The 25,368-nt window shown below is 43.4% G+C and overlaps 1 protein-coding gene across 1 annotated transcript in view; it reads right to left on the minus strand.

The window, feature by feature from the left end:
• Window positions 1–25,368, minus strand: part of Gatb (glutamyl-tRNA amidotransferase subunit B) — a 71,357-nt gene that overhangs the window by 15,115 nt on the left and 30,874 nt on the right. The window contains exons 6-10 of the mRNA XM_028789470.1: window positions 19,370–19,483; window positions 17,249–17,333; window positions 15,566–15,610; window positions 13,616–13,805; window positions 2,892–3,025 (exon numbers count right to left, since the gene is read on the minus strand). Of these exons, the coding sequence (XP_028645303.1) occupies window positions 2,892–3,025; window positions 13,616–13,805; window positions 15,566–15,610; window positions 17,249–17,333; window positions 19,370–19,483 (568 nt within the window). The remainder of the gene's footprint in view (window positions 1–2,891; window positions 3,026–13,615; window positions 13,806–15,565; window positions 15,611–17,248; window positions 17,334–19,369; window positions 19,484–25,368) is intronic.

A 25,368-nucleotide genomic window follows, 5' to 3' on the forward strand; every position in this document is an offset into this window, starting at 1 on the left:
TTTCCTTATTTATGTCACATATACACTGACTATCACACAGCCTGATTGTGTCAACAAGATTGTCTTCAGGGTGCTATAAGGACTTGTGGGTTGGTGAGTCTAGTCAGCAAGCAGACTTCTAGACACTTGCCCCTGACCACACATTTTCTCCTTCCTTCCCCTGACTCTGGCCTCTTACTGACCCAAGTGTAAGGTGTGGAGTTACACTTGGGGGAAATGGGTGAGAGAAAGAAAATCAAAGGCTGCTGTGGGAGTGCAGGCCACAGTGCCTACTGTTTGACACAGCATTGGGATGTGCCGAGGTAATGTCACACCCACTGGCCTGGCCTCCCCTTCCATGGAGACCTTGACGGGCCTTGTCACCTTCCTAGCTGCCATAATGAAGCCCTCTCACCCACTCTAAATATTTAAGCCTGTTACTCATTTGGGTATGTTCATGTTCTTAGGTTGTGGTAGTTTGAATGACAATGGCCCTCATAGGTTCATATTTCAGTGTTTGGTTCCCAAGTAGTGTAATTTTTAGGAACTGTTAGCAGGTAGCCTTGTTGAACGATGTGTCACTGGGTGTGGACTTTGAGGTTTCAAAAGTCCATGCAAGGCCCAGTTTCACTCACTCTCTCTTCTGCCTTGCAGATCAGACGTAAGCTCTCAGCTACTGCTCCAGCACCATGCCTGTCTGCTGCCATGCTTCCCACCACGACAATTGTGGACTCACCCTCTGAAACTGTAGGCAAGCCTCAATTAAATGCTTTCTTTTGTAAGTTGCCTTGGCCATGGTGTCTACTCACAGTAATAAACAGTGACTAAGACAAAGGTACATCTGAACACATGTGCAGATGTGCATGTACTAGCCAGAGGTCCATGTTAGGTCTCTTCCTCCAAAGCTCTACAGCTTAGTTTTTAAGACAAAGTCTCACTGGAACTCAGGGTTCAGTGACTGGCTAGACTATGGGACTCAGAGATCCTGCTATTTCTCCTTCTTTATCTTTGGATTACAGCCATGGCCACTGTACCCAGCTTCTTTTACATGGGTGCTGAGGATCTGAACTCACGTGTCCATGTTTGTACCACATGAGGTATCTCCCCAGCCTCTCACTCTTTTCTTTAGCCATGTACCTCTGTTTTGAGTTCTGGGATACCTGGCAGTCCTTCTACTCCTTAGCATTTTGTCTATCTCCTTCATTGTCCTGCTTCTGAGAGAGGCAAAGGATCCATCCTCAGCCACCTCAGGGACTCTTCACTACATTCACAGGCTGCCACATGCACAAGCGACTCCATTGCATCATTGTGACTACAGGTCTCACCTTAAGACTTCCATGAGTGTCCTAGGTCAGGAACAACTTTATCCCATGAATGCCTTACTAACCCAGCTTGTCCTCAGTTAGTCAGGTGGTGTCTTTCCCTCTCTGACCCCCTCTTTGCTGCTTCACTGTTGTGACTGGCTTTTCTCAGAGAAGTGCCTGTGCCTGTCCTGTGGGCTGTTCTTCCCTGGTTACTACAAGGCTGAGTCATAACAAGTGTGCAGATCGAACAAGTGGGAACTCTTGATAGACACCCCTAGACATTCTGGTCAGCTGTGGGTCCACATGCTGTGACTGCTGCACACCCCTCTTGGTATCTGTCTTCCCAGCAGCTCAACTCAGAACATCCATCCCAGACCCTGTCTTCATTCTTCTTTCAGCTCCTACCAGACCTCAAAAGACAGCCATTATCTCTCCTTGGTGCACAAGTGAGAAATGGAGAAGCCCCGTATGTGTGTGAGAACACTCCTTCTTGGTATATCTCTTTTCAGCCAGGCCACTGTCATCTGGGCATAGGCCCGTCGAGGAAATTGGTCATCTACAGTCTCTCCCTACTGTCCAGGCTGACTGGTCTCTTACTTTGCTAAGGACTGAATTGTACCCATGCTGACAATACACACGCTGAAGCTGTAACCATCTGATGTGATAGCATGAGGAGGAAGACTCTTCAGCGAGTGACTACGGTTGGATGAAGTCATGAGGCTGGGCTCCACGATGGGTTTAGGAACTTTCTAAGAAGATACCAGAGAATGTTCTCTCTCTCCCCAACACCCCACCATGTGATGATACAGCAAGCTGATAGCCATCTGCGGCCCAGCAAGTAATAGGTCAGTCAGCATTCTGATTGCTATTCTTCTTAGCCTGTAGAATTGTGGGAAATAAGGAACTCCTCCAGGAGACTTTGTTTTAAGTGCCCAAGCTATTAATATATACCATAATCCTCCAGTATGAAGTTGGAGTGGACCTGTAATACAGTTTGGCCTGAAAAGTCTTCCAGGTGGCACCTGGTCATCTCTCCAGCCTGTGACCTGCCTACCTCAGTATGCCACAGCCTTTGGATTTTCGGAGCTTGTGTGGCTGGCTGCTTGTCTGATCATGGGACTTCTAGATGTTTGTAACCCACACACCCATTTACTCAGCAACCCCAAAGATCTTCAGATATTGGGTCTTGAATAATTTCCTAAGGAAAGCCTGGAGCGATTTCCTGGGGTCTCACACAGACCCAGTTTTGTGCTTTACAGTGCCATATGCATGCCTCTTAGCAAACCAGGATCAGATTGAGAAGAGTGGCTATCTTATGGGTCTGTAAAAACCACAAGTGAGCCAATTCCTTGTCTTGTTCAACCTCAAGCTACTAAGCCCTGGCACATTTGCAGACACACTGTACTGTCAGGGATCTGAGCACAGTGGATTTCCAGATGGGCTCGATGCTATTTTTAGAATGTGGAACTCAAAGGGGATGTTTGTCGTCTTCTTAGGGGACCCTGAGGGAGAACAGGCAGAGTAAAAAATTCACCCTGTCCTATTTCAATTGCCTCTGGACACAAAGTTCATGATACAGAAAGAAAGAAATCCCAAGACCTCACTCACCTCTCACTGACTGCAAGATTCTGTTGCTTTAAATAGCACAGAAAAGTGTTCAGGACCCAGTTAGTCACCTTTTTTGGCTCTGCCCTAGTTTCTTTTATCACATTCTGGAAGAACTCCAGTAGGCCAACTTCATTCTGTTAAAAAAAAAAAAGTATATATGTGTGTGGGTGCATATGTACGTACCTACCCATACACCTCCTCCCTAAACTGAAAGACCCGAATTCGGAAGGCAGTTGGAAAGCACTGCCTTCTGCCTCCACAGGACATCTACTCTTCCTTCTGAAACACTGAGCTGTCACAGAGCAGTCTGCTCATTTCAGCAAGCATAAAGATCCTTCTACTGCCACTCAGAATCCATACAAACATATTAAAAGAGAATATACATATATTTCAGAGTGCCTACCTCCATGGATGGGAGGATAGTGAAATTTACCATCTCCCACACTTGCCTGTCACTCAGGCCCTGCCAGCCAAAGCCCTGGGTGGTGAAGTAGACTTGCATGGCTTGATTTTGATGCCCTCCCTTTCTCTCTTCTATCCTGTCCCCACCTAGACATCCTGGTGATCACTGGCAAAGGAGGTAACAAATGGAGCATAGCCACCTGTATTCTTCACATTGTCCTGAGAAGTAGACCATGGTGTTAGACTGTGCCAAACCAAGCAAGAAGATGTCTATGTGTGAGACTAGCTCCACAGTGGGTAGAGGAGGAAGCCTCTGACTTTTGAGCCAAGCTTGGAGTGGTAGCCTCCCTTCTCCTCATGCTCTATGAGATATTTACTGGGTTGGTTCAATGAATAGACTTATCTCTAGGCTTTCCTGCTTGCCCCACTCTGGACTGCAGCATGAGTTAGGGCCACACTCCTCATGTTTATACTGGTTAAGTAGAGACATGTAGGTTCTAGCCACAGAAGACTCTTGGTAAGAGCCAGTGGATGGCATCGGGGTCTCTTGTCACCATGTGCTCACTATAAATCACATGTAAACACTCATCCTCTGTTGTACCACGCTCACCTTTAAGTACTAGGGATTGCCATAATTATGTATGAAGGCAGCCAAAACATTCATCAAGTTGTATACTGTAGCTACTCATCAACTCAGAATGATTGAGCTAGCCCTAGTACTTCTGTAAGAAAAATAAAAACATGTCCTGTTTGTAGTAAAGATTTAAACCTCCAAATGCAGATGGTATGTTTAAAAGGTTTACTTTAAGGTGTGTGTGTGTGTGTGTGTGTGTGTGTTCGTGCACATGCATGGGGGCAGTATGTACATGTAAGTACAGGTGTCCAGGGAGGCCAGAGGCAATGAATTTCCTGGAGCTGGAGTTATATGTGGCTGTTTCAATGTGGGTTGTGGGCAGTGACCTCAGGTCACTGCACTGAAAGAGCAGAGTGCACTTTCAGTCACTGAGCCATCTCTCTAGTCTCCAGATGGCATACTTTTAAGCAGTATATTTTCCTTACCCACTGAAATTCAAATTATACAATATTATTCTTGAAATATTCTTATGTTCACTCTTGAGCTAAACTCACAACCCTTTCCCCTTAGATTTCTTCATTAAGCAAATGAACATTCTAGAACAAGATACTAAGAAGTGAGACATACTATTACAAAAGTGTATTCAAACTTTAGATACTGTTGAAGTTTTAATATGTACATCCGTGCACAGCTGCTACAGTAGACATTTCACAATAAAAAGCATCTCCACAGCTTTTAACTGATGAATTATCTAGTGACAATCCTACTGAATAATCCCACAATCATTGCTTACATCTCCTTTTGAGCTCCCGCTATTATTCTGCTCATGCTAAACTAGGGCAAAGGCCACCTCAGCAGCCCAAACTTGACTACAGATAAAGGAAACCCAGGTAACTTGAAGATGGACTGTTTAACTTCTGCAAAGTCTTCAAACTTCTCCACTGGTTCACGAATCACTGGGAAGGGAAGAAAGGGCTATGTGGCTCACCCTGGGTAGGCAGAATCCTTCCTGTTCTCACTCGGACAGGCTGGCCCACTGGTAGAATGAGCTGTCAGAAGAAGACCTTGCTGCTCTGCAAGCAAAGTTTTCCAAAATCCACCTAGAAAAACTGCACTAAAGCTTGACAGCTTGCCTGAGTGGCTGGGACATGATAGATATCTTCTTCTTTACTCTTGGGTGGTTTTATTATTGGATGGATAACCCTGCGAGTCAGATTTCTGTTTGTCTTCTCATGCCAGTGCTGTGATGAAGCCTCTCTGAGCTGGAACTCTACTTCACTGGGGGATACAGGGTTTCAGTGCACAATTTAAAGACGATGTGAAACTAGCGATGGCGACAGAGTGAGCTACAGAGAGTGAGGCTGCAAGAGGCTGAGGCTGTTGCAGCTGCCACCACCTAAAGAATGACTGATCAATTAGAGCTGCACAGGGACTGTCTGCTCTGCTCCTCAGAGAAGGAGTCCACTTTCTAAGGAGAGAATGAACACACACACACACACACACACACACACACAAACACACACACCTGCTGCTTTTTACAGTTTTCTTAGATCCATGGGATTGACAAGCCGTAATAAGCTTGGAACAGATCTCTGAAATCTCTGATGAATATGGCAGCTCGGCCATCTGGTTTTGTGAGGAAAATAGTGGACTGGTATTCTCTTAAATTAAAATGCTATTGAGAGTGGTGCAGCAAGGCCACTGCATTAAGCCTTTAATATCTTCCCCAAACAACAGGCCCTGGCCTATCCAAAATTCAGCCACACAGCAAGTCAAGCCTCCTGGCTGATATGACTCCAAATACAGCTTCAGAGATGTCTCAAGCAGCAAGGACACATCCTGTCCTATGTGTGCTACCAGGCAGTCTTCAACTGAAAAGCATCTTTGCCCCTTTTAAATCTCATTTCTCAAGGCAATCAATTATACACAGAGCCAACAGTGGGTCAGCTGCTTAGGCACTAAATAGGAACCCTCAATTACTAATGGACTGACCAACTAACCAGTGCTTCTGAGAGGCAAAAGAGAGAGTAACCTTGCCCGCACTGCTTGCTCTGAGAGAAGCATCAGTTTTCTCCTGAACAGAGAGCCCTGGAAGCAATATGCTGCTACACTGCTTCTTGTAGTCTACCTTTAGAGATGATGAGATGTCAGAAGACCATCCAGATGAAACAGGATGAGGGCAGATTTCTCAACTTTATGTCTTATTCTAAGTCACATATCCTGTGATCCTGATTCTGATCCAGAAACAAGGCTGGGCTGCATTTATTGGTAGGATGAGACCTGATACAGACAGCTGCTCAGTGGTACTCAGGAAAAAAGACACTAGTTGAGCAACAGCTGCTTAAGTGACAGGGAGTGCCCTTGGCCACCTTTGGGGACCTTGGATTAACAATTCAAGACTGGTCAAGGGCTCTCAAGAGTACTTACTAAATATGGTATCTGTGCTGCAGTTTATCACGATCAGATCCCAAGACCAGCAGGGATGTCTGAAAGCTCAGAGACTGCTAAACCCTACAGGGTTCTGTACATCTGCATACCCATGATGCTTAATTTATAAATTACACACAGTAAGAGACTAACAACAACAAAACAGAAAAAAAAATAATAGGTTTTTTTTAAACTCACAAATTGTTTTATTTCTGGAATTTCCCATTTGCTATGTTTGGACCACAGTTGACTGTAACTCAAACCTTGAGACTATAAATTAGGTAAGATAGAACTACTGTACCTGTTTGAGATAGACAACAGCAGTAGGTACTGTAGGCAGCTGCATATGGCTGCTATTGCTAATGACAATAATGCAGGTACCCTCAGGTTCATACTGCCTGCTAACTTAGTCCTGTGAGCCCTGATCAGGGCTTCTGCAAGTACGGGTGCTAAGGCACTCCTGCGCTAGAGGTTATCCAGCCAGAGAGCAGTAGAGCTCTGCAGCTGAGCTGTCCACCTCTATGACACTCTCTGTGAGGAAGTGAGCGCGTCTGCTGCCTTTCTGGGGACTGAGAATGAGGCACAATGTGAGCCCTGTCCGCAGAACAGATGTTCCCAGTACTTCTATTATTTGGTGTCTGCCAGCTGTTCACAAGTTCCTGACATATTAAAGATGTCAGACTACCCCAGTTACCTTAGAAACTAGAAGAAGAAAGTAGCAAGTTTACTATCTGCCTTTGCCAAGGTATTCCTAGGTCATGTGGCATGACATACATCTATCCTCAGGTCAGGAAGGAAGACAGTGGCACACCCACCATCCATGCTACCCTGGTCTCCAGAGGACAATGAGTGACCAGAAACCCCATGTGCTTCTCTTCAGCAACACCTCTTCCCCTCAACTAGAGAAGTGATGTGTTCATGAAGGTTCTGACACTGCACTGTTTTTAAGTTCCTCCTGGTAAGATGAGACAACCTCGTTCTCTTTCATTAATGTATATATTAAGTATATTCAATTACTGTACTCTACTGTAGGTAGGTCAGGTGGTGGCTTTATAGCTAACTGTGCAGCTCATATCTGATGTGACGAGATGACTACCCAGAGGTCCCACACCCACCATACATGAGCAGCAATGGTTTCTTCAACTATATAAGGATCTAATATGTCACTATGTAGTACTTTGTAGAGTTCAAATTAGATTTTGGGTCCCTGGTGACAAGGGTGTGAGGAGAAGAGCTCTGAACATCTGTGCAGATGTTTAAAGGGCTCAACATCTGCATATTCACAGAGATTGTGTTGTGTCTTCATTATACCAGTGGAATGTTCAGCCCATTCTAGTAGGTGCCTCGGGTCTATGATGCAAGCATGCTTGTCTCTGGGGTGATAATCTTTGGTAAAAGCCCCATGAGTGGGAAAACAAGTAACCTGGCAGTGTGAGACTAGCCTAGGAAACAGGCCTCACCTGGGAAGATATTTGAGCAAAATTCTCAACAATGTCACTCATACTGTGTTCCCAGAAAACTCCAGAAGCACACATATCTTAACCTGAACATAGGTTCTTTGCAGAGTGCCTTTAAACTAATGTCAAACTTACTTTGGTTCTTGGAGATATATTTATTCTGGGAGAGAATTTGCAGAAAATCAGTTGGGAACACACATTTCCCTTGAATAATCAAATATAAATAATTAAGGTAATACATGTAGGTAGCAGAACGGCAGCAGGAACTGCAGCTGCAAGAATGGAGCCCACAGAGTACGCTGCCAAGAAATCAATTCTGGCTACAAACACATTTCAACTTGTCCAACCCAAGAGAACCTGGGTCGCTCAGTAGGAGCCCTGCACAGCAGATTACAGGTGCTGTGGAGCCCAAAGGCAGTATAGAGCAGTATGGATACACACATCTCCAAGCTTGTCCTGTGCAGTATAGAGCAGTATGGATACACACATCTCCAAGCTTGCCTTGTTTGAAGACTGAAATAAAATCTTTTGTATGTCCCTGATATATTATTCCACAAACAGGAAACCAAGTGTGAGAATGGGGTGGAGACATAGGCCTCTCAGTGTCCCTGAACTGAGTCTAGGACTTGCCTACTTTCTCCTTAAAAGGCAAACACAAGGGGTCAAATCTGGACCTCAGAACATCCTCTCTTGGAGGTCCCCTTGTTACTTCCATCTGAGAGGAATGAAACTGTGTTTTTGGAGTAGAGTCAGAAGATCTATCTTTTCTGTTCTACTTTACAAGAAGATTTTGGTAAGTTTTTCCCCTAGTGCATGGAGTAATTGCAAAGCACCCTTAAGTTGGCATTCCCAGATGCAATTTATAAAATGAAGAATTGTGTGGAGCTCAAATACGGCATGCTACAATGCTGACCGAATGGATGCGTCTTCAGCAGTAGTTAAAAGATGACAATTTTGCACCATGAGAGCCCGGAGAGGCTTAAAGCCAGTCAATGTGGTTTCAGATAGGATAGCAAACTGTTAGTTTTAAAGAAGTATTATATGAAGGACACACAGAAATTTGGCATGGGGACTGTTTTCTGGGCAATTTACCCACAAAGTAAACCAGGCTTTTTTTTTTTTTAAACTTACATGAGACCTAAAGTAAAAAACAGTTCATTTAACAACCAACTGATACCGTCTGTTTCTTTGTCCTTGGGAGACATCTTAACCTTTTCTATGATGTCAGAATCAAAGGACTGTTACTATCCATGGAAATACGAAGCTGTCCACATGAGGGGACAAGTCTAGAGGCTGAATACAGAGCCTGACTCACACAAAGGGTAGCATAGGTTACTGGCTAGAGGGTAGGTGGGGGTGATATCATGTCTTTCTACAGATTCATGGGGGCCAGGCTGGATTTTTATAAACTTCTGCATAGCATGCTCTCAGTGAGCCATGTTGGTGTGTTGTAATGCTTCTTTCCCTGGAAGCATACTCCAGAAGTCCACTTAATTAATTCCCTTTGGAATCTTTTTAGAGTCAAGGAAGATTCTGCTGTATAGACCATCTTTGGGGTGTGAGTTGTGAGGGCTTTAGCTGGTGGGACGACAAAAAGCGAGAGGAGTAAGAGGCCGAGGTGAGGTCTGTACACTGGGACCCTCACAACCTGACCTAGGCCTGCTGCACCTCTACCAGCCACGAGCCATCGCTTGTCTGTTGTTCACGTCCACAGCCAGCTGCACCAGAGCGCACAGCACAGCCTGCCCAGTAAGCCAGGCTGGACAACACAGGGCCTCAGGCAACCTCACAAGCTCTACCAACTGCCCTAGGTAGGAGCGAGTCTCAATGACTCAGACCAAAGAACCCATGTACCTCCAGCAGAAAGTTTAAGAAACAAAATAAATGAAGATGCAGAAGACAGCTGGTGTAATTTTTCCACTTGGGAAATCGGCATGACTTGTGTTGTTCATTTTTTCATTACAGTTGACTGATTTTCACAAAAGGTAATAGGCAACATTTTATGTTTATTTATAGGACAGTCTGGCATCTTCGAACCAACAAGAGTGGCTAAAAGCTTTCGATGAACTTGTACTTTCTGATCGAGCTTCATAAAACAATCACGGACTGTATAAAGTAAAGCATTAAGTTTAAGTAAAAGTAAAGGCTCAGTTTCCTCCACTAGTGAAACAAAGGCCATCAAGACTAGTCATTACGTAGAAATCATTATTTCTACTGGCATGGCGGCATCTTGTGCATGCAAGCAGGTCGTGGAGCTCAGAGGCATAAAGCATGGCCCACGGTGACTATGACAGGAGAGCCATCGTATGTGCCCTGGGGGCTGTCTGATATAAACCTAGTAAATGGCAGCATGCTGTAAGCGAGCTGCCTTTAAATAAGTCGCATAGGCAAATGGCTACCATTTGTGTTCCCTGACTGAAATCAGATACTCGGAAGCCATGTTCCCATGATAATCAGACTAGAACAATTTTACTGAAAAAAAAAAAAAAGGTAGATTCATGTAACTTTAATAGTAACACTAATACTCTGACAGCTCTCCCAGCACCCACTGACTCACAGAAGGTCTTGTTCTACTACCAGAATCTCTGTTTCTCCACAACCCTAATCAGGCCTCTACATTTCAGTATGGCAATTTGACTAAGATAGGGGACCAAGGTTAGTTTATAACTTGAAGTCTTCAGTGGAATAAGATCTGAATGTGGGTAAAGAAAATCAGTATACAGGTTTCCTTTTGAAAAGGGACTCTCAGGGCAGTCTAGGAGCGAAAGTCCAGACTCAGAATAATCTGCTAATAAAACAAAGCAGGAACATAGGAATCTGAGGCCAAGCAACCTGAGACAGAACATGGCACGTAGCCACTTGAGTCTTCTCAGCAAGGGTCTAGTGACGTGTGCACAGCCCATGGCACTGCTGGGTTGTCAAGGGTGGCTTAGGTATCTATCTGGTCTACAGAATCTGTCATGAATACTACTACTCTAAGAATTCTTATATGCAATCCAATGGTATCCTATTCATGCAGGCATCTGTCTGTCCAGACAATGAAGACCTACTATGTACTTAATAAGACAGTACACGCTAAGGGGTATTAGCAAGAGTTCTGTAAATATCAAAGATAACACTAACAAAACATAATTCAGTGTTTACTACACAGGAAAATGGCAAGATAAATTAAAACTGAGCTAAATTCTTAAGGTTTTTTCTATGTGGGGAGTGTGTGTGTGCGCGTGTGAGGGTGGTGGGGTGGTACATACACACTCTTTAATTAAGTAAGTCTAAAGGCCCTGTGCTGGAGTGGGAGCCCTGAGAGCACACCTCTACCACTGCCATTTATTTAATGAATACTCCTGGGCACGCTTTAAATTGAAAGATGGTTCATTAGATTTGTGCATCTGCCCTTCTCAGCAATCTGTTGTGCTTCTGATGAAGGCAGAAAACATGAACATATCATTTTCGGGAATGTTATGAGTAACTCAGCTTCCAACGATTATGGAGTCATAAAGGGTTCAGGCTGCCTAATTTCGAGAAACAATTTGTCTGAATCATTCTCTGTCTATTCCAGTCTCATATTCTCATCCGTCCTGGAAATCTCAAGGACAAGCTCTTTTATTTTTTTTTCAGTCACCTAGTACATTATCTTCCATACCTAAATATTATGCCTTAAACATACTAAAGAAAACAAATCTTAAAAATGTAAAAAGAAAAAATCACCTCCTTCTTGGCATGGTCAACATCATGTTCAACATCTCTGGGCTCCTACTACAGTCTCCCTAAGAGCTGATCAGCCATAGTGTCAGGGACAAACATGACCACTAGGAAGGGGGTGAATAATTTTGCCTCGCCTCCCCCACATAAGGCCTGCTACCTTGGAGAATTAGTTTTCCCTAAACAGGTCCATAAACTATTCAAACAAAGTCACTCATTTGGTGTTATCCTTGACAGCATTTATTCAAGGCCTGCTGCAGCTGGACCCAGAGAAGACTAGGGCACAGACATTAACTTTTCAGAGTCTACTCAGCAAAGTGAGGCAGACACATTCCAGGGCCCAAGTGTGACAGGGAAGTGAAATAGCTGTGTGCTTAAGATGTTAGGAGGTCTCTTCTTCTTTCTTATGGAGAAAGGCTGACCCACAACCTTCTTAATGTCATATTTAGTGGATTCTTTCTGGAAATCAGGCTAGAGCAGTGGTTCTCAACTTGTGGGCGGGGTCACAACCCCTTTAAGGGGTTGGATATCAGATATTTATGTTTTGCCACTCATAACAGTGGCAAAACTACAGTTATGAAATAGCAATAATATAATTTTATGGTTAGGGGTCACTAAACATGAAGAACTGTATTAAAGGGTCCCAGCATTAGGAATGTTGAGAACCAGTAATCTAGAGCAAAGACATGACCAAGAAACTTCGGTGTATCACAAACTACTTCAAAGGGTTCGCTTGAGCCCAGCAGTTCAAAGGCCAGATGGAGAGATGGAACTGACATCTTTGCACCCAAACATCCTTGGTCCATTCTTCCCTCTCCGAGGTGAGCTGAAGAATGCTAATAAGATGCAGGTCTGTAAATCAGTGTTGAGTTCAAGTGGCAAAGGTAATGGGGAAGATGGGTGAAGATTAAGACATTGGACAAGGGGCTGGAAAGATGGCTTAGTGGTTGAGAACACTGACTGCTCTTTCAGAAGTCCTGAGTTCAATTCCTAGCACCCACATGGTGGCTCACAACCATCTGTAATGGGGTCCGATGCCCTCTTCTGGTGTGTGTGACAAGAGTGATCATGTACTCATATACATTAAATAAATCTTAAAAGACATTGGACAAGATATGCTATTAGCTTAAACGAAATGACAATTGTCACAGGTGTATGCACAAGACATAATGGCTCCCTACCAGAGGCAGTGATCAAGTTATCCTAAAATTCCAGAACAGCAGTCTGTGCTTAGTCACTATTGGTCAGAAATCAGGAGTTCTTATAAAAGGCACAGTGTGCTTCTCAAAGTAACTGACTTACTAGGACAAAAATAACCATTCAGCCTGCAATAGATTGCATAGTATACTATAAGCTGCTATATTGTGGTTATTGAATATATATGTATGTATGTGTGTATCAATATCCCCATATATTTATTACTGATCATTAAAAAAAGCAAGAATTCAGTTTCCACAGGCTTTGTTGCTCTGGAAGATGACAGGAGCTCAAGGCCAGCCAAGATTACATGATACCCTGTCTCAAAAACTACCCAAAACTACAAAACAACTCTCACTTTCTCCTGTTGACAAGATGACAATTGTGACAGAAATGCCACCCTCACTGAAGCTGCATATCTTTCCTGTTGCCATGACAAAGAGATCCACAAAGCCCCAAGTAGTTCTGAAAAGGGTGGAAAATCCCCAAGCTACCTCAAGGGCATCAGACTCTGTAATAGCCCAAAAGAAGCATCTTCACACCCCACAGGATAAAGATTTTTAGTAAGCTTGCAACATTTTATACAGGATAAATGTTTTCTGGGCTTTGGGAAAAGTAACACCTTGTCTTGGCTCAACACTATTAAAACATCTAGAAACCCATCCATTGTTTGTTGGGGAGGGAGGCTGCTTGTTTGTTTGTCCATTCATCCATAACATTAGATCTAGCTTCCAAGTCTCCATGGCTCCTATGGGCAGGAGGTTCTGCTTGCTTTTCTGCTATGCTGAGGAGCAGGCAAGCATGTACTACTGTCAAGAGCAGCAAGTAAGGTACAGTGCCTTACCCTTCTCAGAGGGGTCTGGGGGAGGAGTGGAGAAATGTGCCTGACAGTGCCTGCAGGGGCCACTGTGAAGCATCATCCAGGCTGCTGAGCTGGGTTAATTTCTTATCCAATGGATACTTACCAGTAATGCAAAGCTGTGCTCTGGCAGCATCCCGTACTGCTGGACAAGCCTTTCTCTGGTTGCACTGGGGAGCTCTGGGAGCATGTCCTGAAGCCGGTCAATATTGATCACCTGCTGAGAGTCTGCACCTGGTGGCAGAGATGTGTCATCATAGAGCACTAAGGGAGGCAGGTTGGGCTCTGGCATAAACCTAAACAAAGAGAACGGACAGATCTCATTCAGGTGTCGGGATTGGTTAGAACTGCAAATCTAACAACAGAAAGGAATGCTTTTGTGCTAGATACAAAGTTATAATGCTTCCAAAGGTTTCTAAATGTCCCAGTGAAAGAACACAGCAAACACACTCTTCAATGTTACAGAATAAAGATGGGAGAAGGAGTAACACCGTACTGAACCACGTTCTGGTCTATACTAGTGAGAAAAGTGTCAGAGGGGCTGGAAGCTGGACCAGAGAATAATTACTTGTGAGGAAGTAAGATATCTTTATGCTACTTTCAAATTTCCATTTTAGCAATACTCTACAGTAAATGAAAAGTCAATGGGGAAGAGAGGCCAGGGCTCTTCCCTTCTCAAGAAGCAGGAAGCAGAACAGACTTTGCCTAAATGAAATGTGGAAGCTAGTAAGGAGGGACAAAAGGGGACTGGGTGGAGCCTGGGCTACTATCAGGGCAGTGAGTCTGTTCAGTTCACACCACTGGACAAATGCACATAACGTACAGCAGTGAGTGAAGGAATCCCAGTGTGAACCATGGATTTCAATGAATAATAGGCAGCAATATTGGTTCACTGTTGTAGTAAAGGACATAAAATGAGTGGTAGAAGACTGGGAGGAAATATGTAACGATACTTCCAACAATCCTTAACATTCAATGCTGCTCTAAAAACATTATAATCAGACAGGTCATAGTACTGCATTAACCGTATGAAAGAAAAATATCCCTCTGTCGTGTACCAGCATTGTTTCCCTCCTGCCCACAAGAGTCAAAGGGCTTCCGTAAAAACAGCATAGTGCTCAACAAATGCAAGGAGGAACAGGATTAGAGGTGTGGGTAATTCCTAAACATGGCACCAAGTCTCAGTTATGGCCAGTCTGCCCTCTGAAAACAAGGGCAAACCCAAAGGGAGGCTTCTTGAGACCCACTGCCATCTAACTTGGGGACTCTAGCTGAAGTCAGTGCCTGAGTTAAAAGGTAAACTCCATGCTCAGTAAGAAATTACATGGAGTGGCAACATGGGAGAATAATGAAGTCTTGTGGAACAGCCTGAACCTCAAAGACCACTATAACAAAACGTCCCTGCCTTTGATAGGCGCATGACAGGAGTATGGCAATGAAGATATATCACACTTCACAAAGGAAAGCGAATTACAACAACTTTACTGCTAAAGCTTCCATCTTTGTAATCTGCTGAACTCTATGAGAAAAAAAAAAGTAAAAGGTTCAGTTTATACTAAGCCTCTCCTTATGATTTATTCTATGTGAACATCTTCTTTACAGAGTAGTCCTTCTGGTTGAGGAACAGAACACAGAACCTCTTCCACGTAACCTGACTTGCTTCTCCTGGCAATGAGATAGCCTCACCTGAGGATGGACGGGACAGCCAATGACAGACTGATCTCTCTTTTATATCTTCCCAAAGGATTTCAACGCATTACAAGATCTACTGCCAAGTGTAAGCCTATGCCCATCCTTGCTTGCCACCCTCTTGGCTGGATGACACCATCTTTATTACCCAAGTTTGTGAACAGATACCTTCCATCAACTGAGTCCTAAGAAACAAGCTAACAAGTCAAGAAAATATCACTTCTCTAGTTTATATATAACATAAAATAAGAAATCCTGATTCCTATCATGTCATAACAAGTGGTTTCCAAAATTCTCCAGCATCATTATGCTGACTTTCAAATGGGTTTGAAATAGACCCTCAAATATATGTTGGTGTTCTGCTCACCTGTAGTCTTGTTTTCCTTCCTTGTCTCTCATTGGCATGGTGCACCTGCACAGTCAGATAGGACAGCATTAAGCAAACACTGTATGCAGCCCTGGCTAGACACATGTGGACAGGGGTCTTACTATGTGGGCTGGAGCTCAGGCATTTCTCCCAAAGGCCACATGTTAAAGGCTTGGTCCTATGAAGAAGTTACCAGTAGAAATGTTAAAAGTGTTAGAAAGAGATGGGGCCCAGTGGACAGCCTTTGGGTCATTAGAATATGCCCTCAAAGGACACTGTGGAACCTGGTACCTCCCTCTGTCTTTTGTTTCCTAGTATGTTACTTTCTCCACTCTTATAGCTTAAGAGGAAAATCACATATTTATTCTAGTTTGTAGTTTCAGAAGTGTTAATCCATCATGGTGGGAAAGTATGGCAGAATAAACAAAGAGACAGAAATAAACAGAGTATGACATACACCCAAGGACATGTCTGTGTTAGTGAAACACTCCTTCATGCTTGCCCCAGAAAATTACCATCCAACACAAAGGACTCTCCGAAGAACTCTTCAAGTTTCCACTTTACACGCCCCCAGGGACCTAGTCTTTTTTACCAGGCCCCACCTCTAATGATGCCATTATAGGACCCCATGAAGGTATTAATCGATCATTAAGCTGGGGTCTCATGGTCTCTGGAAACACCATCAGACAGACCCAGAGGTATGTTTCACTAATCAACTTAATCAAGACTGGGCAGCACACTGGCAGTGAAGTAAGCAGCGTAGTTCAGCCATGTGTCTGGGATAGGATGTGCCACTAGAGGCCAGATCAATAACAGACTGAAATCTTTTAAACTATGAACCAAAATTAACCTTTTCTCTTTATAAGTTGAATAGCTCAAATATTTGTTATAGTTTAACAGTGACTGGGATAGGGTTGTCTTAATCAAGGACAAGCGAAATCAAGCTTTTTAGATTTCCATAGGAGATATTTACATAAACAGAAACACAGTAAAAAAGGAAAGAATACTTAGAAAGACAATTTAAAAAACAACATATTTGAGGTGGTTTGAACAAGAAATGTCCCCAGCGGCTTGCCTCTGAACACCTGGTCCCCATATGGCAGTGCTGTTGAAGTATGTCACTGGGTGTGGGTTTTCAGAGTTCATGGCTTTGCCTCACTTCCACTCTGCTCTCTTTGCTTTGTGTTTGTGGTTGAAGATTTGCTCTCCCCGTTTACTGCTGCACCACTTGCTGCTCTGCCTCCCTTACCACTATGGATGCTGACTCTGGAATCACCAGCTGAAATAAATGTTCTTCTACAGGCTGCTTTTGATCACAGAGTTTTACCAGCACAAGAGGAAAGTAACTGCTACAGTATCCTATCACCAGTTCTTAGCTCTTTTCTACATCAAGCTTAGGCTGTGAGGAGTCTGACACATTATTTAGGAGAATGAAACTTCTTGCCACAAAGCAGGCAAGCTGAAAGCAAGGAGAGCCTAGGACCTGAGAGTAAGCGCTTCTGTGTGAGCCTGTATGACCTGACTCAGACCCCAGCAGACCATGTTTCATCCCTGTGGAGTGCAGTGGGATGCGGTGGTCTGTTCTCTTCTGGCTACAGACAAGCTAAGGACATTTGTCACATGGTCCATGGCTGAGCCCCAATCACCGAGCTGTGGCCAACAGGCTTATCAATACAAACTCACCCTAGCTTATAATCAAATGAACGCGTTTCATTCAGAATTTCACCTCCATTCTCAAGTTCAGTGACTTGTCTCTGAATTTCATAATCTATGAAAAACACAGCAAGTTAGTATATTTTGAATACCTTTAATCCATACAGGCAATAAGTAGAAACCATTCTCAATCGTTAAGTTAAAAAACAATCAAGGAGCTTGCTTACAATGATCATTCCCATGCAGGCTGCATTTTCTTTTCACTACTGGGAAGGGCTTTAAGAAGCTTGTCTCTTCCCTTCTCTCTCCTTTTTCAGATACCTCAATTCAGAGAGATTAACAACCTCATACAGACTGTATATATACTGTGGTAGAAGGGCTGAGACTACCGAGCAGGTCTAGTGACCGCAGATCTAGAATTGTGGCCATTAGAACTCCTTACCCTGTGACAAACAGCAGATGAGCCTGCTAACTCACCAAAATTATACACGATGCATGGATAAAAAATGTATGAACACTTTTGAGAGGAGAATACAGAGTTTCATTTTATTTTCCAATCAACACAGCCAAACGTAATCAAAGCACAACTGCTAAGCTCCTTTGAGAAAGTAAGCCTTCCCAATGTCCCACCCCTCGTCCTTGCTCAAATCCCAACCGTTTAATCTGAGCTGCTAAAAGGCAGCACACTGGTCCATTTGTATTCTTCCTCTCATCTGAGTGTTCTCCTTGACTGACGTGAGATGATGGCTAAAAGGTCCAACGGGATTTGGAAAAACCTTGTGGGAAAATTGCAGGCTTGGAGAATTAAACCCATGGGGCCAAAGCTTTGGTTCTGCTAGGCTGTTGGAACACAGGTAGAATTCTGACTTGCTCCAGAGGACACTTACACAACAAAAAGAGGTTAGGGACAGCTAAAAGATACTGAGGACTCCTCTGTACACCATTGCAGACAAGTCATAAACTCGGCCTGCCAGTTGTTGGGTCACAGTTACCACCTTTTAGATCAATGCAAGTCCTGAACACTGCATGTCTACCGTGAAAGCATGAGCCCTCTCTCACCCCTTTGATCACTTCAGAAGGTTGACTATGTCCCATTTCAGAGACACTTACTCTTCAACCTTATCCCACTGCCCGAGTTACCCCTTGAACAACTTTAATTTTCTCTAAAAATATGCCCCTCCAAGTGTCTTTATTAAGATTTGCTATCATTTCAGGTTTGGGACACCTGATTTTACACAGACAAGAACAATCCCTCCTGAACTGTTTTAATCCTTCTTAGAGACCCAGTGCCTTCTACACATCTTGGCTGCAGCAAAGTGACCATAGTCCTTTCAGCAGGCTTGTTCTCTGTGTATCTGACAGGATTCACTTTTAAGTCACCTCCCTCCCCTTTATGGATGTCTCTGGATTTAAAGACTAACTCTGAGTCTTCTGAGATGTCAGACTCGGTCTCTAACTTTTGTGGGACTGTCCCTAGAGCTAGCCTGCTCTATGTAAGCTATTATCATACCTCTGTGTCAGTGAACTCTCCACTGGGTTTCACTGGTGTGCTCCAGGAAACCAACTGTGACCGTACAGGCACATGCAATCTATTAGCCGAAAATGTTAAAAAGGAGAAAAACATTAACCAAAGAGACTCTACTCAGTCTAACGAGTGAACTTGGCTTCATAAAGCGAATGACATATGGCAGTACACAGCCACCATAGTTTGCAAATCCTCTCAAAGCAGGTGGATTCTATTTCCTTCCCCAGGGGTCTGGTCTAAATTTAAGATACCTTGAAAAAAAAATGTGTCGGAAGTGACATTGTGTGAGCAGAGTTCCAGAATTTAGGACTCAAGTGAGCTTTGAGGCTTCTGCCTATACCTTCTTGAGGTCATCTACTGGCCTGGGCCACACAAAGTAAGGACAAAAGACCATGCAGATGGAGAGGCCACAAGTCACAGGGACCCACGTGATTGAGGTCATCTCAGATCTTTGCTTCTGCTGACCTCACAGCTTCCAGAGCTGTGGGCAGAGTGGAGGCTGACCCAACAGGACCACTACCTGGTCCAAAACTGTGAAAACTAGAGGTTGCTTCAGGATCCACTAAGCACTGTTGCACACTAAAACAAGAGGTGACACATGTACAGGAGTCCAAGCTGACATTCACCTATGGCTTTGGCCAAGAATCTGAGGCTGTTGAGATTCTTTACTTCAGTCCGGACACCCAGTGGCTCCCCAGGGTGATGTACTGATATATTGGCATCCACTCTCAGCTGACCCTCTGGAAGGAAAAAAAAACAGAAACTGTAGAAATCCTTTGAAGCAATATGGTTTGTAGGGTGGGCAGCTATCAATGTAAGTAGTATCTAACTTGATTTTCTGTCTAGTTAGAACACTCTAGCTTCGGAGAATATAAGTGTCCACTCAAGGCCATGTCAGAGCTATGTGTAAATATGCTTGTTCTTGTGCACACACAGACATGTTGGATGCACCAGCTGAAAGAATCTATCTAGTATTTATGTGCTAAATGAGAATAAAGTTATTAAAACTAGAGGTTCTCTCTGCAGTTCTACTCTATGGTTACTTTCAAAGTATCTAAACTGGGTTTGGGGAAAGCCTCAACACTGATTATGTGAAATCTCCCATTGCTCTCCAGTGAAATGCGAATCTTAATGTGTTTTCAGGGGATTTATAAGACCATCCTTGAGAATTTACAGCTCAAGGGCAGGAGCTGAAACCTGAGCTTTCTCTCTCCCCTTCTCAGGCGCTGTAATGAGTTTCCTTCCATAAGCTCATCTGAGCCTTCCTGGCAGTCAGGAGGATTTGCTGAAGCAGAGACTGTGTAGTGGGATGGGTGGTATACTAAGATTACAGATGTGCACCTCATATTTAGCTTCCATGTTCCTATGCTTCTCTGCCTCCCCTTAGGCTTAACCTCCAAGACTACATGAAAGTTTCCTTCCCTTTACTAGACATTTTCATCAGGACCTCCCTATGGAGGTCCTATAGCTTTTCAGAATACAAAGAATCTAAGCCAAAAGAGCAGTGATACCTATTGTCAACTCACCTCTTTGTTAAGACCAGAATGAAAAAAAACCCAATTTTCAATCACTTCTTGCCCTCCAAGGACAATCCCTTCTTCCCTTCCAGGGACATGGACCTTACTAGTATTCTCCTCCATACAACTTATGGATCTTTCTCAGCACTCTCTCTGGTATGTGTACATGTGACAGTGTTTATTTCTCATCAAGAAAACAAACGGAAGCCTCAAAACCTATTCCCATGAGCCCAATTTTCACACCACCAGTCGTGAGCCATTTCTCTGCTCTCCCTCTAGGTAAATCCTCTCTAACAATTTAGTGCACATACTGTCTTCACTCTCTTATCCCAGCTTACCCTAAACCACCGAAGCCTGGCTCCTGCCCCCAGATCTCTGAAAATGCCTTTTTCAGGGGTGTTACAGCATCCTTGGTTCCAAAGCCAACGGACAAAGACACATTCTGTTTTCACCTTACTGTGACATACAAATTAATCCTTCATTTTTTCCTTCTGTCTTTTGAGACAGGGCCTTATTCCATAGCCGAGGATGGACTCAAATTTGCTGTATAGCGCAAGCTGGTCTCGAACTCACAATCCTCCTGTGAGCCAGGATTTCCTGGTTTCCTTTCTTCTTGAAACATCATCCTGTATCAGCGTGGGTGGCCTAATGCTACTGTGGTTTTCCTGAACACTCAGCTTCTATTGACTTTGCTTGTCCTGTCCTTATCTTCTCATCTCAGCTAGCCCTGTCTCTTTAAACTTCCTCGAAGCCATCTTTGCTTTTTTCCCCGATTTCTCACACCTGTCTGCCATGAATTGTTGTCTTAAGAACTGTCTTGAATATATCCACCTCTCCATCATCTCTGCCACCATCACTGTGAAGCAGTGTCACCTTGTATCTGATCCTTCATTCTCATTCTCAAATGGTTCGTGTTTCCCTTCTTGATCTGAAATCTACTTTCCATAGGAGCTATAGTAGCTTCTAAAGTGTAAATGAAACTAGGTCTTTCTCTCCTTTGAATCTTTCCATGATTCCCACAATGCCTATACTTCTGACAATGATCTATACTTCTGACTTCTGCCAAACTGTTCTTCACTTAACTGTCACCTTGGTACACATGGTGGTATTTTGTGAACTCTTTTTCAGGCCAGACTCTTTGACTTAGCCATTTCCTGGAAGCTCATCACCTAGTTCTAGGCTGGCTAGGGCCTTGAATCGTTCTTTAATTCTTAACTAAACATCAATTATGTTGAGTGGCCTATAAAAGCAATATTGCCACTTTCCAAGTTATTCTGGCACTGAGAGTCATTTATTTCTTTAAAACAATGATCATAATTATTCTTGTTTTGGTTGTTGATGTATTTCCCCGTGAAGGTAAGTTTTTCACAGCCTAGACAAGGCCTTTTCCAGAATCTAGAGCTAGGTCTGACCCACTGCTATTAGCCAATGAATTAAACCCCATTGAATGATGAATCCCAACACACTGGTGATTTCCTGAGCAATAAGCAAGCAGACTGGCTTCTGTTTCACAGTAGTTTTCAGGTAAGTTCTACTACAATTCTGTCTGACTAGAACTAATTTACAATTGGAATCACATGAAAGGCCCATTAAGCTCAAAGGAAAACTGCCCAAGTATATTGAGCTCTGCACAACCAAACCTCAACCCTTGGGAGACAGTTTAAAAAAAAAACAAACCTTCAAGGGACCCTGAATTACTACTCACTTTTAAAGATGCCACTGTCTTTCATGATTTAGAATTCTAATTTGGAAGAGAAATAAAGGTATGAATTTTAGTCTCTCCCAGAGAATACCACACTACATAAATGTCTGAAGAGAATCGCTTAGTATCCTGCTGAGTTGAAAGAGAGTTCGCCAGCTTGGATCCAGATATGGTATCAGACATTAACAAAAAATACTCTACCTCATGAAGACAAAAATGCCTTTTAAACAAATTAAGTCAAATTACCTCAAGTGCATGAAAGCCTTACCAGTCAGGTTTACCTCTGTGCATTCTGTCCCACTGAGGGGGCCTCCATTCCTGTGTAAGGATGTCATCAAGCTCAATTTCTATCTTAACAGTTAAACCACACACTATACCACTGAGCACAGTGACAGAGCAGTAACGTTTTTCTTTTGAAACACATTGCATAATGAGAATAAAAAACTAGGATAGAAACCAGTTTCTGCAATCAGTGGGGGTCTGTGGCTTGGATGGGGAGGTCTGTGGTGTCATTCTGGCCGCTGAATAATCTCCAGAATGTAAAGAAGAGAATGTGGGGCAGGAGTGAGTAAAATCTGTTTGTAGTGCTGGGATAGAACCTAGGCTCAAACATGCTAGACAAGGGTTCTACCACTGAGCTACATCCCCAGCCAAACGTGATCAAATTTTACTGAACATAACTCTTAAACATATTCCTCCAAGCAAGTGGAGACGCTATAGAAGCTTACGACTGTTGCTGAAGGCACGCAGCATGCACCCAGCACAGGCCTTTTGTCAGGTGTGCAGCTTTACAACCACTGGCACATCCACTCTCAGTAGTGCACTGCTAACAACAAAGGCACTGGGCACTCCTGTGGTATTTCAAACTGTCTCCCTACCAGAACCCCAGCTCTGACTCCTGGCTTCTTTTTCTCTTCCGTTTCTTTCTTCCTCCACACGGCTATTAGAGAATGACATGTAAAAGTGCTAAAAGCCACAGGCTTGGATTCTAACTCAGATCTAGGCTCTCTGTCCACACACATGCTTCACTACTCACTTCTCTTATGCAGGTATCTACAGCAGCACACACCATCGGCTACCACTGGGAAGAATGATACCATATATCAAGAAAGGATGCACACTTGGGCTCAGTTGCAGCGCAGACACTCCTAATGAGTCTTAGCCTCTTAGCCTCAGTCTCTTTACTTGTAAGCAGGCATATCACTATCTCCCAGAAATGTTATATTTTTTTAAGTTACAGGATAAACTTTTAATAAGCATATACTAAACATTCCAACTAGTAGATAGTATTAATGTTAGAATACTTAGTAGGTCTACTTTCATTCACATTTGGATCAACAACTGCTTTATGGATCTCTTTTAACAGCAGCAACATGTTGAACATGAGAAAGAAATGACTCAGACACTGGGCTATGGGGATCCATGCTCATCAGCAAAACTACCAGGAACCCGCTAAATAGAGCTGAGAACAGTTCATACTTCAGTCCATAAGCACTCAGTCTACTGGTCTCCAGGGGCACCTCTTCAAGACAACCTTCAGTTCCAAGTGCAGCCTCCAGTGTTGATACAACAATCACACAGTGGTGGAATGAAAACAACAAGCAAAGGCATTTAGGCTCAAAAATGGCCCAGAAGCCAGACTCCTGAAGCCTCCAGGCGGCCTTCAGTGCTCTAAAGCACTTGAGCTTCTTGGCTCCTGTACTGGAAGCAAAGCTGCCAATTTGTGTTGAAAAGAAACACAAAGTGCAGACAGTGTCACAACAAATGAGATTTAATGACTCGCTATGCCACTGACTCATGAGCTCTTGCCACTCTGGCTTCCCTCCTGTAAGGATCCAGAGGGGACGCTCCCTCAGCTCAGGTGTTTTTGCCTTTGTGGCTTCTGTCCTCACTAGGACCTGAAGGGGACTCTCCCTTAGTTCAGCTGTTCTTGCCATTATGTGTTCCCTCTTCTCTAGGACCCAAATGGGACTCTTCCTCAGCTAACAAGTGGACTGTTGATTATTTCATAGGTTTGCAGGAGGGAAACACATGATACAGAATCAATGCTTAGTGCATTAATGGCTAACTATCCAACCTGCTCATATTTCATTTACGTTCTGTAGACAAAACAGCAGCCTGAGTGATAAATGGAAAGTAGAGAATTCCCTTATTCCACACCTTTTATTCCACACCTCTAGCCTTTATGCCACTCAGACTCATGGGGATGTTTTTCCAGCCTTTAGTTTAAAGATGAGGGCAAATAAGTGAGCTTGGTCTTCAGGTCTCACTTGTGCTAGGACTTTTGAAGTTACAATTTATCATTTGTAAGATGTTCTGTGACAAGCATGACATTAAAACTTCAGAAGGCCCTCTGTAACATGCAAACATATGTGATGTGATAAGGATGCCCACAGTACTAAGCACCAGCAACCAGATGGACATCATCATTGATAACACTTACTAAGTGCCCACTGTGGCCACTGTAATGTGCATGCTATGGAAACAAGACTGTACATGCAGAGCTTGTATTCTGTTAGGAAGGATCCCAAGTATGGTGGGAGTTTTTAGTCTCTAGAAACAGAAAATGGGGGAAACCACGGGAGACATTCCCTCTCAGGGACTTAAGGGAAGGTAATGGAACACTGAACAAGAGCCATGACAAAGTTGTCATAAAGAAGCAGAAGTCAGCAGACCTATGATTTGCTTTAAGTAATGTTTGTTATGATAGTTTCACTCATATGTATAATATAATTTCATCACACTCCAGATTCAGGAGAACAAGTGTTTCTCTGCTTGAACTTGAAGATCAAGGCAGTTTGATACAATCTCTGTCTTTTTTGTAGTGCTGGGAATTGAACCTACGTCTCACACATGCCAGGTAAGCACTCTACTGAGCTGTATCTCCAGGCTTGTGTAATCATAACTTTATTTCAGAGCCAATAAACTGGCTTTACTTGCACACACATAAAAATTTTTACTCAAGTTTTAAAATAATATATTGGGTTACTGTTGTTGTTTCTTGAGACAGGGTCTCACTGTTTGGCCTTCACTGGCCTCAGACTCTCTCTGTAGATCAGGTTGGCTTTGCACTCACAGAGATCCACCTGCCTCTGTGTCCTGGGTGCTGGGTTTAAAGGTGTTTTAATTGTACAAATTACAGTCTGATATCTTACTATTTGCAGCTACATACCTATGTATGTATAATGTGTAATCATCAAATCAGGGTAGCTCATGGTTCAAGATATATGAACATTTTGCAAAAGAAGAGAAATAGATCTTCCCGAAAGAGCAACTGGCTAGTGTACAGAACTCACAAAATAAGAAGTATTCATGAACAATGTCCTTCTCTGAAAGATCTGAACTGAACACATCTCATGATCTCCACATTTCTCATGGAACAAGCGGGCAGAAGGTAAATCTTGTC

The sequence above is a fragment of the Grammomys surdaster genome, unplaced genomic scaffold, assembly GCF_004785775.1.
Source record: "Grammomys surdaster isolate TR1022 unplaced genomic scaffold, NIH_TR_1.0 125834, whole genome shotgun sequence".
Classification (NCBI taxonomy): Eukaryota; Metazoa; Chordata; class Mammalia; order Rodentia; family Muridae; genus Grammomys; species Grammomys surdaster.